This window comes from Felis catus, chromosome E3, assembly GCF_018350175.1.
Source record: "Felis catus isolate Fca126 chromosome E3, F.catus_Fca126_mat1.0, whole genome shotgun sequence".
Taxonomy (NCBI): domain Eukaryota; kingdom Metazoa; phylum Chordata; class Mammalia; order Carnivora; family Felidae; genus Felis; species Felis catus.
The window spans coordinates 39937182-39953112 of record NC_058383.1 but is presented as its reverse complement, the minus strand read 5'-3'; the positions used below and the strand labels follow the sequence as shown (position 1 = coordinate 39953112).

Here is a 15931-nt window from a genome sequence, read left to right as displayed (position 1 = left end):
ACCCTAAAGACTGGTTAAGGTGCCAAGTTCTGTCGTACGTTTTTACTCAAATATAAAGCAAAAGTTTAGAAGCAACTTATTGGGGCGCCTGGGTGGCTCAGTCAGTTAAGCGTCCGACTTTGGATCAGGTCATGACCTTGCAGTCTGTGAGTTCAAGCCCTGCATCAGGCTCTGTGCTGACAGCTCGGAGCCTGCAGCTGCTTCGGATTCTGTGTCTCCCTCTCTCTCTGCCCCTCCCCCACTCATGTTCCGTCTCCGTCTCTCTCAAAACTATGTAAACATTAAAAAAAATTTTTTTAATTAAAAAAAAATTAAAACTTACAAGCTGTCTCTTGTTCTATTCGACCGTGCCGCATTCTGACGGCCGCCAAGGTCCATGCTCCACACTGAGGACAGGGCCGCAGCGGCCAGGGGCACACAGGCAAGCAGACAGGCGCCTGTAAACCGAGTGCAAACCCGAGGGAGCCTGTGAGAACCTGGCACGCTGGGTCAGGCGGGCGAGGAGGCCGGCAGGCTGAGCCCCATCGAGGAGTGAGCCGTGCAGAGGGGGCAGGGGATGGCGGGCGGAATCGTCTGGGACGGGAACGCCACCATGGCCTCTGCCCGGGAGGCTTCCCCGGACGTTCTGTCTAGGTCTGGGCCTGGTCTTGGCCCTCAGCTCTCCAGCCTGCCTCCTTGCTGACGACAGGGGTCTGTCCCACCCACGCTGACCCTGCCTGAGTGGTACTAAAGACAAGAGGGACACCCATCTGGGGAGCCCTCATGGAGGGCAGTGGGGCAACCAGCCTGAACCCTCCAAGGTGGGGCTGGGCAGACAGAAAGGGAGGACAGGACACAGACGCCAAGGCAGAGGAACTTCCAGGATGGAATGACGAGGTGCTAGAAACCACCGAGGAGAAAGACGGGGGGCTCGCTTATGTCCAGCACTCAAGGGGCTGGGGAGGACGACGGATGAGCCGCCCGGGCAGATTCCCCGAACACCGCGCCCTGGCCCATGGCGCTCCCCGACTGTGGTCTGCGGCTCCAAGGTCACCAGGGAAGACCCGGAGGTAACCCAGCTTCCAGAGAAGATCCCTGGAATCGATTCTAAACACTAACCTGACAGTGCTACCCGCCTCCTGACCCTAAGGTGTCCCAGGCAGATCTTCCCAAGGCTGAGGTCCCTGGAAACGTCCTGCATTTACAAACCCTGCAGACACCCCACCCCCCACCGCTGAAGCATCTGCTTCTGCCTCAGATTTCCCCCAGAAGTCCTCCAAATGCTCCGCTCCCCGCTACCCACATACGTAACCATGACTGGCTGACCACACCCTCTTCTTGTCCCAGCAGCACAACGGCAGTGACTCGCTGATAAGTCACCATCACCCCACACTCCGGCCCCATGGGCCCAGGGGCCTGCCCAAGGGAACAGAATCCCATAGGTGGCTCAGAGCAGCCTGCTTCCTTCCGGGCAGGCGGCTGAGCTCAGGAGGGTCGCCAGTCCACCCTGCCCACCGTGCTTGCTCCCCACGGGGCACTCAGCAGCCTGGCAGGGAGGTCACCCGGCAGGCACTGCCCACAACAGCTTCTTCAGGAGCGGAGCAGGCTACGCCCACGCCGCGGTGGCACCACCACCACCACCACGCGACTCTGGACACAATGCAACAAACCCCAGAGGGCCAGTAGGTGGCCAAGACAAGCTCCCGCGTCTGATTCACTAGAACATTCCTGCGGGGGGGTTGCTGGCCTGGGATGTCATTTTAGTCCAAATGGACCCGGGACTGAGAGCAGCACCAGGGCGCCCCCGAGCCTAACGCTGAGCTCGGCCTGCGGGCCCAGAGCAGACCCTCTCACCAAAAGGCCAGCGTCGAGGAATCCCATCAGCCTCCAGCGGAGTCACCCCGTGAACGACAACCCAAGGACAGTCACGTTCGTGCTGCCATTCCCAACGCGAAGACTACGAACAGCGGCTACCGCTGGCCGGCTGGGACGGGCACAGCGCTGAGCGCAGCACACACACGGACCTTTCTGCGGGCGGGGACGCTGAGGCAGAGGAGGCTGCAGGGCTCGCCTCCCGGGGTGCGGAGCGACACTTTCAGCTCAAATGCCTACAGTCTCCCGTGTGCCAGTCCACACACAGCGGGCTACGATCCTTTCAGGCTGGAACGGCCAGCTTCCTGCAGCGCTCTCCGCAAGATACAGCCAAATTCAAAGCCAGCAGCTGTCCCCTGCAGGTCCCACCCGCCTCTCTCCCCACTCCCACCTACTTTCCAAACTCGCACAGGATCCCAAACACACCTTTCATCCTTTCCCAGCCATCGGCCTGCCTGAGGGTCTCGCACTCTTCAAGAATGGAACCAGGGGCGTCTGGGTGGCCCAGTCGGTTGAGCGGCCGACTTCGGCTCAGGTCATGATCTCGTGGTCCGTGAGTTTGAGCCCCACGTCAGGCTCTGTGCTGACAGCTCAGAGCCTGGAGCCTGTTTCAGATTCTGTGTCTCCCTCTCTCTGAACCTCCCCCGTTCATGCTCTGTCTCTCCCTGTCTCAAAAATAAATAAACGTTAAAAAAAATTTTTTTTTAAAAGAATGGAACCAACTGTGACCTCTTCTGTCTCTGAGGCCCTCACGGTCTTCCCGGAGCAGGAGGCCTGTGTCTCCGTCAGCCTGCAGCCGGTCGGAAGGAAGCTGCTTTGTGCACTTCGGTGTCCCAGGCACACTGCACACAGCTGGGCACTGAGTACGTGCAGGATAAACTTTTCTCTTAATTGTTTAAGAAAGGCTAGTCTGCGGGCGCCTGGGTGGCTTGGTCGGTTAAGCGTCCGACTTCAGCTCAGGTCACGATCTCACGGTCCGTGAGTTCGAGCCCCGCGTCGGGCTCTGTGCTGACGGCTCAGAGCCTGGAGCCTGTTTCAGATTCTGTGTTTCCCTCTCTCTCTGCCCCTCCCCTGTTCATGCTCTGTCTCTCTCTGTCTCAAAGATAAATAAACGTTAAAAGTTTAAAAAAAAAAGTCTAGTCTGTTACTACCTAACACAGATGAACAAGGAGCTTTGCATTTTTTAAGGGAATAATTTTTTTTTAAGAAAAGATTTCAAAGAGCTCTTAAAAAAAGAAAATGAAACAAAACAAAAACCGTAAAAGCCAACTCCTGTGTCTATTTGCAAAGAGAAACGAGGAACCCCAGGGCGCCTGGGTGGCTCAGTCAGTTAAGCATTTGACTTGGGCTCAGGTCATGATCTCACAGTTCCTGGGTTCTAGCCCCGCGTCGGGCTCTGGGCTGACAGCTCCGAGCCTGGAGCCTGCTTTGGATACTGTGTCTCCCTCTCTCTCTGCCCCTCCCCCACTCGTGCTCGCGCGCTCTCTCTCTCTCTCTCTGTCTCTCACTAATAAATAGAAACGCTAAAAAAAAGAGAGAGAAGTGGGAAACCCCAGCACGTTCACTCTCGAGATAAACCCAAATTCCACCCCAAAGTTTCCAATTTCTTTAATTAAAGCCAGTTTTATGCTTCCATTTTGTAGGCCTCGGGTTACTTTCTTTTAGAAGAGGAAAAAATAACGTTCCAAGAAGAAAATGACAAAGCACCCTTATGCGCCCCCCCCCCCAAATGAGCCACTTCAGATCACTTCTCATATAGACACAGAAAGCATTTCAACGTTAAGATTTCACTCAAAGAGCAGACGTGGGCTTTGGCTGTCCGATGCCTCTGGCGGAAGGGGGGGGGGGCAGTACAAAGATAAGCCCTAGAGAAACAGCCTGAGGCTTGGGTCCTCTCTCATCTTTAAACACTGTCCAAACGTTTAAAGGACAGATTCTAGACCAGGAGAAGAAAAAACTGAAAAATAAACGCAAAAACAGTAAGAGCAAGCAATGGATAAAAAGAGTCCAAGAACTCAAAATCAACACCACACGCAATTCATTAAACACCTCCACTGCATCTCGATGTGCTGACCACCCCGCAACCACCCTGACTCGCTCCCAGCGTCTGTGTGGACGCCCCAGTTTCAATTAATTGCTAAGGGCACCTGGGTGGAAATACTCGTCCTTCCTAAGATCGTCCCGTACTGGTGCCTGCAGAAAAGGGGGGCCGGCAGAGCTCCCCACCGCCAGAGAACACTGTGCAAGCGGAAGCTCGTGGAGCCGGGCCGGCCCCTCGAACCCCACTAGTCACCCGGCCCAGAGCTTCCCTCCCAAGACTCCAGAACCCAGGGCCCAGGTTCCAGCCAGCGCTGCCATTTGCCAAAGCGGCCCCGGGGCACGTTCCGGAACTAGTCGAGCCTCAGCTGCCTCCTCTTCGGCACGGGGATGGTCAGAGCACCGATGCGCCCGCCAGCACCCGCTGGGCACGGGGCCACCGCCGACCCGGCGACCCCTCGCCCGCCAGAGCCGCTGACCCGCGAGACGGAGCGGCCGGGAAGGCGTAGCCCAAGGCCGCCCGGGGCGCACCCGCCCGGCTCCCGGCTCCCGGCGGCGGGGGGCCTGAGGAGCGGGCCCGGGGCTCTCCCGGCGGAAGGGACTCACCTGACGGGCGGCCGCGGGCCCGGCCCCGTTCAGCAGCGGCGTGCCCTCGCCGGCTGGCGCCCCGGGCCGCGCCGTCCTCCGCAGCAGGGGCGCCGCCTCGTCGTCGTCCAGGTCGCGGCCGGACCACGACACCTTCTTGGACACGTTGGCCATGGCCAGCAGCGGCCGAACCGGCCCGGGAAGCGCGGCGGCCGAGTGTTTGTTCTCGTGACCCGCGCCGCGGCCACGTGACCGGCGAGGCCAGCCCCACGTGATGCGCGACGGCGGCCGCGCAGGGGCGCGCGCGCGGGGCCTTCTGGGAGTTGTAGTCCCGCGCCCGGCGCCGTCCTGGGTGGTGGGGGCTCCGCGGCAGCCGGGGTCGACGAGAGGGGCGCCGCCCGCTCGGGCGCTTGGGTGACCGACCGGAGTCCGGCTTCCGAGAACGGGTCACGGCAGGAATGGAGGGGAGGGCCGGCGTCCGCGCGGACGAGACCGGAGGAAAGGGGAGGAGGGCAGGTGGCCGCCGACCAGTAGCGCGGAAGGACGGGTGGACACGTGGCCGCCGGGTTGCCGGGGAGTGAGCGGTCGCCGGCGCCCGTGAGACTCGTGGCCCCTGTGGCATTGCTGCAGAATCACGGTGGGGAATCACGCACACGCAGACTGGGGGACATCTGCTAAACTGCTGGGCAGCTCTGTTCCACAAAGGGCTGGGACCGCCCTGTGTGACACGGGATTGACCCCACCGGGCAGACTGAGGCTCCCGATGGCCCCTGCGCTGGGTGGTAGGATAGTCTGGTTCAGCGCTCAAGGCTGAGCATTGTCTTGGAGCCACCGCAGGGAAGGTCCTTGTTCTCGAGACACACCACCTATACAGGTGGATGGCCTGGTCATCATAATGACAGGTGGCCACCGACAGGGAGGACAAAATGTGACAGAATGTTGACTCGGTCAGTCTAGGCCAAGCACTTATGATGGTGCAATGTATTCCTCTTACCACTTTTGTATTTTAGGTTTGAAACTTTTCAAAAGAAAAAGATGTAACAAGTGTGTTAGAGGGGCGCCTGGGTGGCTCAGTCAGTTAAGCGACTGAAGTCGGTTCAGGTTATGATCTCATGGTTCGTGAGTTCGAGCCCCACATCGGTTCCGTGCTCGGAGCCTGGAGCCTGCTTAGGATTCTGGGTCTCCCTCCCTCTCTGCCCCTTCCCTGCTCGCGCTCTCTCTCTCAAAAATAAATACACATTAAAAAAACAAACAAACAACTTTAAAAAGTGTGTTAGAGGCTCTGAGGCTGAGAAGGTAACAGAGCCCCTCCCCCGAATAACTCAAAATCAAAACTAAAACCAAACTAACAGGAAAGAAATCCCCAACTGGGTTTTAAATTTTCCCCACGGTGACTGTGCAATGCTCTTCTGGAAATTCTAAGAATAACATTCTTTCGAAAGAGGTGTTTTGTCATTAGCGTCTTAGGGCTTTGCCCTTTCTGGTGGTGGACAAGAGCGGCATGGTGGCCCCCAGTTTGTGGCCCAGCGCACGGAGGCTGGCACACACCGGCCCAGAGGAGCAGGCAGGGTTGGGCTGGGTGCATTTGACCGAGTGGAGTGGATGATGGGGTCCAGGCCAGCAGAAGTGCTGAGCTGAGTGATAGGGAGGTGAGAACCGATGGGGGATGAAGGGATCCTGCTTGAGGTGGGGGGCATCCATGTCGCCAAGCAGGGCCAGGCTGGTCCTAAAGGCCAACACTATCAGATGAAGGGCCTGGACTTGTGCTGCTGCGGGACCAGTGGCCCTTGTAGAGGATAGATGGCCAGGTGGGGAAGAGAGAAACCAGCCCCAGCTTCCTATCAGGCCCTGGCCTCCGCAACATAAGGAGGACACCTGGGTCGTCTTGTCCTCTTTACCCAGAAACACGGCAGACTCAGGTCATAGCTGGGATTCGACAGATCATGCTTCAAAATGCACAGGGGACTTTGTCACTGGCCCCATGGGGATGGCCCCATTCAGACTGCCTTGCTCCAAATCCTGGATGGCTTCCCTTGTCTCAAATACTCACTTACCAGAACCCCCCACCGCCCCTGCCACTAGGTCAGCTCTGACTGCAAGCCCTTCCCCAGGCCGCTGTGCCCTCTTGGGATCCCCTCTCCCATGAAGTTTCCTGAATGTGGATGTGAGAGCCCATGGCGATGTTGTCTTTGCCAAATCCCTGTGGTTTAGGGTTTATGGACTCATAGGGGTGCTGCTGTGAGCTACCTGGGCCCCGGGGTGTTATAAGCACCCAAAGTGGGGGGGGGCACTCAAGTAACACCCTGAGTGGCCTTTTTACGCGGGGGGCCCAGCTGTCTCTGAAGAAGTACTGCTCAGATTACCAGTCTTCCCTAAAGAAAGATGTTCTCTCTCCTTCCTTAACAGCACAGTGGGACTGAGCGAGAGCTCTAGAAGGAGCCCGAGGCGCCTGGGAAGGAAGAGAAGGCGCAGCTCTCCCTGAAGGTGTGGTGCCCTGGGGAAGTTCCAGAGGAAGCAGAGCCCAGTGATTCAGGGGGCATTCACGTGGCCACCCGGTGGGGGGGGGGGTTCAGTTCCAGAACCCCTCCTCAGACCTTGACTCATGGACAGGTGGTGTAGGGGGAGGTGCCTGGCTGAGTCTGAGCGGAGGGCCCCAGATTGCTGGGGCCACAGCTCTGCAGAGAGCGAGGGAGTCACCTGTCCCACGGGGCAGCTGCAGGGCTGAAACCAGGGTCCCTTGAGGCTGGGCTGGTGCGGGCTTGGGGGCCTCTCCAGTTTGCTTTCTCCTTTTTATTTAAATTTCGTTAATATTTATTCATTTTTGAGAAAGAGAGACAGAGACAGAGTGAGAGTGGGGGAGGGGCAGAGAGAGAGAGAGGGAGACACAATCCGAAGCAGGCTCCCGCTCAGAGCCCGATGCCGGGCTCGAACTCACGAACGGATCACAACCTGAGCCGAAGTTGGATGCTTAACTGCTGAGCCACCAGGAGCCCCTTCTCACTTTTAAAGTGGGGCAGTTCTCAGGATGCCTGGGTGGCTCAGTCGGTAGAGTGTGCAACTCTTGACCTCAGGGTTGTGAGTTTGAGCCCCATGTTGGGTGTGGACATTACTTAAAAATAAAATCTTTAGGGGCGCCTGGGTGGCTCAGTCAGTTGAGCGTCTGACTTCGGCTCAGGTTATGATGTCACGCTTCATGAGTTCGAGCCCCGTGTCGGGCTCTGTGCTGACAGCTCAGAGCCTGGAGCTGCTTCGGATTCTGTGTCTCCTTCTCTCTCTGCCCCTCCCCCACCCACGCTCTGTCTCTCACTAATAAATAAACGTAAATGAAAAATTTTTTTAAATAAAATCTTTAAAAAATAAATAAAACTCAACAGGGGGAGTGCTGAGAACCCAGCCCGTTTCCAAACTCAGTGATTCCACACCTCTCCCACGTGGGGCAGGGTGGGGGGGAGGGGGCGACTGGCCTGTTCTGTCTACACTGACTCCTTCCTGATTCTGTGAGCCTGGGTTTGGCTCCTCCTCGGTTTGGGCATCTCCACTCCCGGAGGGGTTAATGTCCATCACCCTACGATGTCAACACAGTAAACACCGCCCCACCATGTGGCCCCGAAAACCTCCTCCCGGGTGCCCACTCGAGGGAACGGGAGTGCGTGTCTGCACAGGGACTCACGTGACAATTCCCGGAGCAGCTTTATTCGCTGAAGCCGAAGCCTGGACACAACCCCAGTGCCCATCAGCTGGTGGGGGCGGGCACAGCAGAGGACGGGTGCCTGACGTGCTGCCTTGTGGGCGAGGCCGGGGGGCTCAGCGGCAGAGGCAGACACGGAGTGGGATTCCATCACGAGAGATGTCCGACGTCCAGGCAGGTCGGCCGAGACGGGGAGTCGCTCTGTGGTCGCGGCGGCTGGGGCGGCAGGAGCGACCACCAACAGGCATGGTTTGCGGGTGAGGGGCCGTGGAAACCCCCTCAAAGTGGAACGCAGTGGCGGTTGCCCAGCTCGGTAAACTCGCTGATCATCTTTGAACTGCGCCCGTGACACGGGTGAACTTGGTGACACGCGCTCCGGTGAGGGTCCGGCGAGGCTGCCGTTCGTTCCTGAATAGCCTGCTCCCTTTGTGGGTCCCCCGTCCCGACGGCTCTGGCAGCCTCTCCAGCCACCACAGCACCTTAAGGGAACCCCCAGGGCACCCGGCATAGGGCAGTGGAGCCCTGGGGCAGGAAATGGATCCCTGGTCCTCTCCACGAGGGAAACAGGAGCAAGGACAGCCCAGAAGGACTCTTCCATAAGCCGCCTTAGAGAGGCCCACGGTAGTCCAAATGCACCCACACTGTTTCCAGGAAAATGGGGTTCTCCATCGGCAGCCCCAGCCCAGAGAGTCTCCACTGGAGTCCTGCGCTCCCTGCTGGCAGGTGGGGCCCAGCTGGCATGGTGTCACAGCCCATTCTGTCCCTGCCTGCCATCCTCCCACAGCCCCGCTCTGCCCGGTGGCCTGCCCCCCCTCCCTCCACGCTGCCCTGTCCCCTCCCCAGTCTGGGAGGGGGCCCTCTACGGGGGGGGGGGTGCTGGGGCCGGGGGACAGGTGGCTGGTGTTGCTCAGGCTGTCCCCGTCCAGCCCGAGAACAAAGCCTCAGGGACAGAGCGCCAGGCAGCTGCAGTTCACCCTCTGCACGAATCCGCCCACCCGGTGGGCGTCGTCCAGCGTGAGGATAGCGCCCGGAGGGAGCCCCCTCCCTGTGGCGAGGCTTGCCACCTCCCCGGGGACCAGCGCCCGGTCCCATATGGCCAGGCCCGCCACGCTCCCCACGAAGGCCTCGGAGCTGTCAAACCCACCCCCCACGCTGTCTTGCTCCTGGCCCAGCACAAGGGACCCCCCTGGAGGGATCTCGTAGCCCTCCCTGAAGCGGGAGCCGGTGGCCACTAGCCTGCGGTCTACGTGGAGCCAGTACCTGCCCAGCGTGGACGTCCAGATGACACACACGTGGTGCCACTGGCCGTCCAGCAGTGGCTGCAGGGGCAGCTCCCTGAAGGCCGGGTCTCCGATCACGAAGTGGACAGAGCCAGGGACCAGGGAGTCCCTGCCGTGCAGCACGAGCTTGTTGTCATTCTCCTCGGTGGCGTAGGAGAGCAGGGTGCCCAGGTGGCCCGAGGCCACGCGGACCCAGCTGCAGACAGACAGGGCCCGCAGGCCTGCGGGGAAGCCGGGGCTCAGGAAGGCGACGTTCTGGGTGGAGGCGTTGGGGAAGACGAGCACGGGGCCCACGTTGCAGGCTGGGGACAGACGGGAGAGTCAGCCCGGGCACCAGGGGGCCGCAGAAGCACCCACGACCGCGGGCACTGCCCTTGCTGTGGGGCACAGGCCACAGACCCCGTGGCCGACCTGCCTCAAGCAGTAACTACGAGGGTGGCTGTGCACGGCCCTGTTGGTCCTTGCGGCCGAACCACCAGCCTGTCTCGCAGCCGGGGACACCGGGAGCTGGGGCAGTCACACAACTGGGCAGAACTGAGCCCCCCGGGGCTGCTGTAAGGGAGCCCCACAACTTAGAGGCTCAAAACCACACAAATTCAGTGTCTTCCGGGTCTGTAGGTTGGAGGTCAAAAGCCAGACGCGGGTCTCTCCCCTGGACTCAACTCACAGCGTGGGCAGCCGTGGTTCCTTTGCTGCCCTTCCAGTCTAGCGATGCCCCCACTCCGTGGCTCACGGCCCCTCCCGTACATCCGTCTAAACTTTGCCCCTGGGGTCACACCTCCTTCTCTGATCCTGACCTTCCTGCCTCCCCTAGAAGGGATAATCCCGGATCCCCTCCCATCTCAGGATGCGTCATCGCAGACGGAAGTTCCCCTTGCTGTGTGAGGTGACGCATCCACAGGGCCCAGGGATCAGGACCTGAACATCTTTGGGGTCATTGCCCTTCAGGTCTGCCTAACCAAGGGTCCATGGTGGGGGGGGGTGGGCCCGGGGCGGCTGTACCTGCTCCGAGGTCCCGATTGGCAGGCTGCGGACCTACATCTCTAACTCGCTGGCCCACTGGACTCAAGAATGAAGGGGCGTTTACCCCGGGTGGCGCCCCAGTCCTGTGTGCCCATCTGTCCCTAACGGCCAGGCTGCGGGGGATCCGCAGACAGACCATCCCCTGCACGGCCCCCTCCTTCCCGCCAGCAGGTGCGACTGTGAGGCCAGTGTCCTCTCCGCACAGCTCTGGGGAGAAGGCTGTTCAGAGGGGACCGGAGGCCCAAGGAGGCACCAGCGGGGGAAGGGCGGGCCATGGTACTTACTCTCTCCTGGTCTCTCGGGTGGCCGGGTCCGCCGGCTGCCTGGACCTGGTGGCTCCCGCGTCCCCTGGAGACGGCCGGTGAAGTCCTGAGGTGGGTCCCCGGGCTCAGGCGGAGCTCTGAGCGCCTGCCCGCCCCTCTGCAGCTTCGGGGAGCCTGGGCTTGGCAGCCCCAGCTGGGGCAGGGGCAGCGGAGGGGGCAGGGGCGGGGGCAGGGCCGGAGTCGGCCCCGGGGCCACGGCGCCAGGACCGGCCACCTGCAGCCGTCCCTCGAGAGCAGCCAGCCTGGCGCCCTGGCTCTGCACCAGGTGCGTGAGGCCGGCCACCGTGTCCTGCAGGGCCCGCAGAGCCAGGCCCAGGCTGGCGAGGCCATCCCCCTGTGCCTCCCGCTCCTTCCCCGCCTGGGCCAGCTGCCTGTCCCTGTCACTCAGGGCGGAGTCCAAGGCCAGCAGCCTGGAGTCCAGCTTCCGGCTCCTGCGCTGTGACTTCTGCATCCAGGTCTTGAGGCGGCTCAGGTCACCCTGCACGGCGGCCTGTGACCGGTTCACGGCCAAGGCCACGGCCTGGGTCTCCAGGGCCAGGCTCTGGAACCGAGTGTCAATGTCGTAGGACAGGTTGTAGTTGCTGGCAAGGCCCCGCAGGTGTGTGAGGGTCACCTCTTGGAGCCTCCGAAACTAGAGAGAGGACACACAGCCATCACAAGGGCCGAGGGCCGGGGAGGACGCGGCACATGACTTCCCACTCATGCGTCTGGGCGCCTACCAAGCCCTGGCCGTGCTCCGCACTGATGTGATCCCCAGGCCGCTGCCGAGGGGTGGGCCGATTACCGCGGCCCCGGGGCGGCCGAGCTCAGAGACGTGGGTGACCAACCCAAGGGCCCCGGGCTGCACTAGGTGGGGCGAGGGCTTCGGGCTCCCATGCCCCCTCCGCCCCACGTCCCCCAGCCCTGTGACCCTCAGGGTCCTGCTCCCCCGTGACCCTGTGCCCCTCCAGCTGCACTCCCCAGAGCTCCCCGTGCCCCCTCCCAGCCCGACGCCCACCCAGTCCCATGGTCACTTGGCTTATCTTCATAACAGAGCCTAAGAAGCCTTCTGTGCTGCTTTCCAACCACAGGCGACAATAGCATCGGCTGAACGGAAGAACCGAGGACTCCACGTTTGGGTCCCCAGAGCGCCGACAACTTCCAACTCTGTTTCTGTGACACCATCAACTGCCCCGCGTAACTGGGCACCCTTACCTGCTCTTCTAGCCTGCGGAGCCTCTCGAAAAATGGTTTTCTTTGCGCTGCAGGGCCGGCTTCCTGAGACAGAACCCCGTGCAGATACCCAGACACAAAAATAAGGAAGACAGACAGGGTCGTCCGCGGGCCACCCATCCCGAGGACGCGCACAGGACGAGGTCGTCTGCTGTGTGCTCCTTCACCACCCACAGCCCTGCTCGAGTGCCACGGGAGCGAGCTTCCTCCCTCCACCACCTTCGTGCAAAGCATCTGTCCGCCAGCCGGAGAGCTCTGGGGAGATGGTCACGTGTCCCAAGGACACGAGCTTAAAAACAGAGGCAAACAGTTTCTCCGGAAAATAATTCTTCTGGGTGAGAGCCCTAGCCTGGCTGGCTCAGAGGCAGACGGAGGTGATGGCTTTAGCAGGGACGCACGGACTCGTGTTCCCACCAAAGGGAAGCGGAAACAGGACAGGGCCCAGCCAGGGCCAGGGAGCCCCCGGGGCCAGGTCTGCGGTGGGGCCCAGCGTGCTAGTCCCATGAGGCCCATCTCTCTCCTCTGGATAAGGCAGAGGACGGGGTTGGGAGACGTCTTAACTTATTTTGGGGTGTAGGTTGTGTGGTGGGCTGCATGGTGGTCCCCGAAAGGGTAGGTCTGAGTCCTAACTCTGTGAATTGCCTTGTGCCTGTGAATGGGAATCTGTATGGAAAAAAGACCCTTGCGGGTGTCATTAAGGGTCTGGCGATGAGACCATGCTGAATTAGGGTGTCCTTAGAAGAGACAGAAGAGGCGAATACACGGCGGGGAGGCCATGGGAAGACGGAGGCAGAGACTGGGGTGACGTGGCCACCAGGAGAGCCAGGGGCCGGACGAGGCAGGAAGGGTCCTCCCCCTGGAGCCTTGAGGACCTTGACCTTGGACCTCCACTGGTTACTGGCCATAGGCTGCTGCCCAGGACGCTGCCGCACTTCCGGCCCTCTGGGGCTCCCCGTGCTCCACCCTCCACCTATCACTCTCCCAGGCCACGTTGGATCCTTGCTCCTGCTGCTGTCTCTGTCCCTTGTGTTCCCCTGGCCCTGGGCTCCTTCACCTTTGTCATTTTGCTGCCATCGAAGGGGCACCTGGGGGGCAGAGGAGCCTTGCATGTCTGAGCACAGCCGCGTGTTGAACTGACCGTGCTTTTATCCTGCTTCTTCCCTGCGTCTCGGTCCCTACAGCTGGCCCTGGGATGAGGTCCCCACCTGCCCCATTTATTTAGGCCGATGGCTGTGCTAGTGTAACCAGTGACCGCCACAGGGGAGCTTAAAACAACGGAAGTTTATTCTCTTGTAGTTCTGGAGACCAGCGTCCCAGGGCCCTTCTCCTTCCTCCCCAAGGCTTCAGGGGAGGACCCTCCTGCCTGGTCCAGCCCCTGGCTCTCCTAGTGGCCATGTCACCCCACTCTCTTCCTCTGTCTTCCCACGGCCTTCTCCCCCGTGTCTCTGCCCTTCTGTCTCTTGTAAGTTACACTGCTCCCTGGATTCGGGCCCACTTGCATAATCCATTACGATCTTGAGGTCTGTAACTTAATTACATCCACCAAGACTCTTTCTCTGAATAAGCTTGCATTCATGAACTTGGATCTACTTTTTGGGAACCACCATGCGGCTTGTGACACGGAGGTTTGAGAGGCTAGGGGTGTCCAGGGATGGTGGGGAGGCTGGGACACGGCACAGGCTTCAGTGAAGAGACTCGCGTGAATCTGGACACAGAGCTGCCGGGTCCCCAGTGCCTGCTTGACCTCCTGCAGCTGGCGACTCCTCTGCACGTCAGCTCTGCCGCGGGATGTGGTCAGGTGGCTCTCTGGAGCCGAGCCGTCTGACCCCGGAGCCACCCCCCCCCTTTCCTGCCATGTGACTGGTCGGAATTGCACTGCACCACGGGTGTAATGAAACCCACACTGGATTACAGGACTTCATACGAGAAAAGAATGTGAAAGATCTCACTAAGCATCGTACGTTACATGTGACATTGAAATGGTAATATTCTGGATCGACTGGGTTAAACAAAATATGTTCTTGGGGCACTTGGCTGGCTCAGTCAGTAGAACACGTGACTCTTGGTCTCAGGGTGATGAGTTCAAGCCCCGTGTTGAGTGTGGAGCCTACTTTAAGACGTACGTATATATATATTTGTATTGTGTACGTAACACGCATGTTAAAATTAAAATGATCTTCACCTGACCTTTTTACTGTTTTAGTACAGCTAACAGAAAACTTAACGTTACATGTGGGGCTCACAACCTATTGTGATGGGACAGCATTGCCCGGGGAAAGACTGGATATGCAGCTGTGTGCAGGCATGTAAGCACGTGTAGGTGTGCAAGTCTGCAGTGTGCAAGCATGTGTGGACGTGCAAGTGCGTGCAGGTGCACTGCGTCAGGTGACTTTCAATCTCCTTCATCGTCAGTTAAAAAAAATAATTTTAGGGGCGCCTGGGTGGCTCAGTCTGTTAAGCGGCCGACTTCGGCTCAGGTCACGATCTCGCGGTCCGTGAGTTCGAGCCCCGCGTCGGGCTCTGTGCTGACAGCTCAGAGCCTGGAGCCTGTTTCCGATTCTGTGTCTCCCTCTCTCTGACCCTCCCCTGTTCATGCTCTGTCTCTCCTTGTCTCAAAAATAAATAAAACGTTAAAAAAATAAAAAAAATAATTTTAGTGGAAATTATACACAAAGTTCACTTATTTTAAGGCTAATGCTGAAAGCGAGTAATTGAAATAAATGTCTACATATTGGCTTGTGGGTCTCTGAGGTTCCGCTAGCTTCCAGAAAGCAGCAACCAAAGCCAGGCACCTGCCCCCAGGTAGGTAGGAGGAGGGTGGGAGCTATTTTAAAAAAATTCTCTTAGATTTTTTTGTTTTTATTTCACTCTAGTTAATTAACACACAGGGCAATGTTGGTCTCAGGAGTAGAATCCAGCGACTCAAGGGCGGGAGCTTCCTCGGGCCTGGGGGAACTTGCACTTACCAACAAAAAGCACCTCCCTTCCCCCATCTATCAAAACAAATTCCCCTCGTCCACATACAGAGCTTCCCGCCCTTCACTGTCTCATGTTTCATGTGACGGCTCAGCTAAGGGTCACTGGACACTGGGACCTGCTGACAGAAATCTCCCCGGGCGGAACAATGCCAAGAGCCAAGGAAAAGCTCAAAAACATCTTAATCACTACCCCCGGAGAGGGAAGAAAAGCTTTGTGTCTGCAAGGCCAAAAAAAAAAAAAAAAAAAAAAAAAAAAAAAAAAAAAAAAGGATCTTAGGAGAAAAGGAATAATCAAGAGGAAGAAGTTGCTCTTGAAAATGAAAACGAGGATTTTCCAAATAAATAAGTAAATCCGCAAAGCTGAAAGACAAGGTTTGAGTGATTGCCCAGAAAGTAGGGCAAAAAAGATGAAGAGATGGGGAAGAAAAGGGAAAAAAACCAGCCTTTGAGGTCAACCCGATAAAACACGAGTGTAGAGAGTGAGACTCAAGGAAGTGGGGAAGATAATCCAGGAAGGTGTCACAGCCAAAAGCACCCACCATCCCCAAGGCCACACGCCAGAGGGGGCCAGGTCTCTCCTCCAGGGTCAGGACCCCACGGACGACGGAGAAGATGCTAAAAGTGTCCGCAGAGGAAACACCTGGTCATGTGGGAAAGACTGAGACATTCCTCTGAGAACTGAATGCTGGCTGCCAAAAGTACACGAGCACACTTTAGCATTTCTGAGTAAAAATTATTTTCAGTGTTTATTTATTTTTGAGAGAAAGTTTGAGTGGGGAAGGGGCAGAGAGAGAGGGAGACCGAGGGTCTCAAGCACTGACAGCAGAGAGCCCCATGTCACCAACCGTGAGATCATGATCTGAGCCGAGGTCGGACGCTTCACCCATGGAGCCACCCAGGCGCCCCCAAGTCAGTTTCATTTAAAATTGTTCATCTCGCTCATGGGGCGCCTGG

The 15931-nt window shown here is 58.7% G+C and overlaps 2 protein-coding genes across 4 annotated transcripts in view; both read right to left on the bottom strand.

Annotated features, from left to right (window-relative positions):
• The window catches only part of CLCN7 (chloride voltage-gated channel 7), a 29332-nt gene extending 20358 nt beyond the window's left edge, over positions 1-8974 (bottom strand). For 2 of the 3 annotated variants that reach the window (XM_023247015.2, XM_023247016.2), the window contains exon 1: positions 4495-4720. In XM_023247015.2, the coding sequence (XP_023102783.1) occupies positions 4495-4647 (153 nt within the window). In that variant the 5' untranslated portion in view covers positions 4648-4720. Of the gene's footprint in view, positions 1-4494; positions 5098-8143 lie in introns of those variants that run through there. The other variant, XR_006590926.1, reaches the window with a different exon arrangement.
• Positions 8975-9091: 117 nt separating this feature from the next.
• Positions 9092-12731, bottom strand: PTX4 (pentraxin 4). Its single transcript, XM_003999042.5, has 3 exons — positions 11982-12731; positions 10749-11418; positions 9092-9743 (listed from the first exon to the last, which is right to left on the bottom strand). Exons 1-3 carry the CDS (start codon positions 12231-12233, stop codon positions 9103-9105), a joined length of 1563 nt encoding a protein of 520 aa, XP_003999091.3. The 5' UTR covers positions 12234-12731; the 3' UTR covers positions 9092-9102.
• Positions 12732-15931: the final 3200 nt, after the last annotated feature.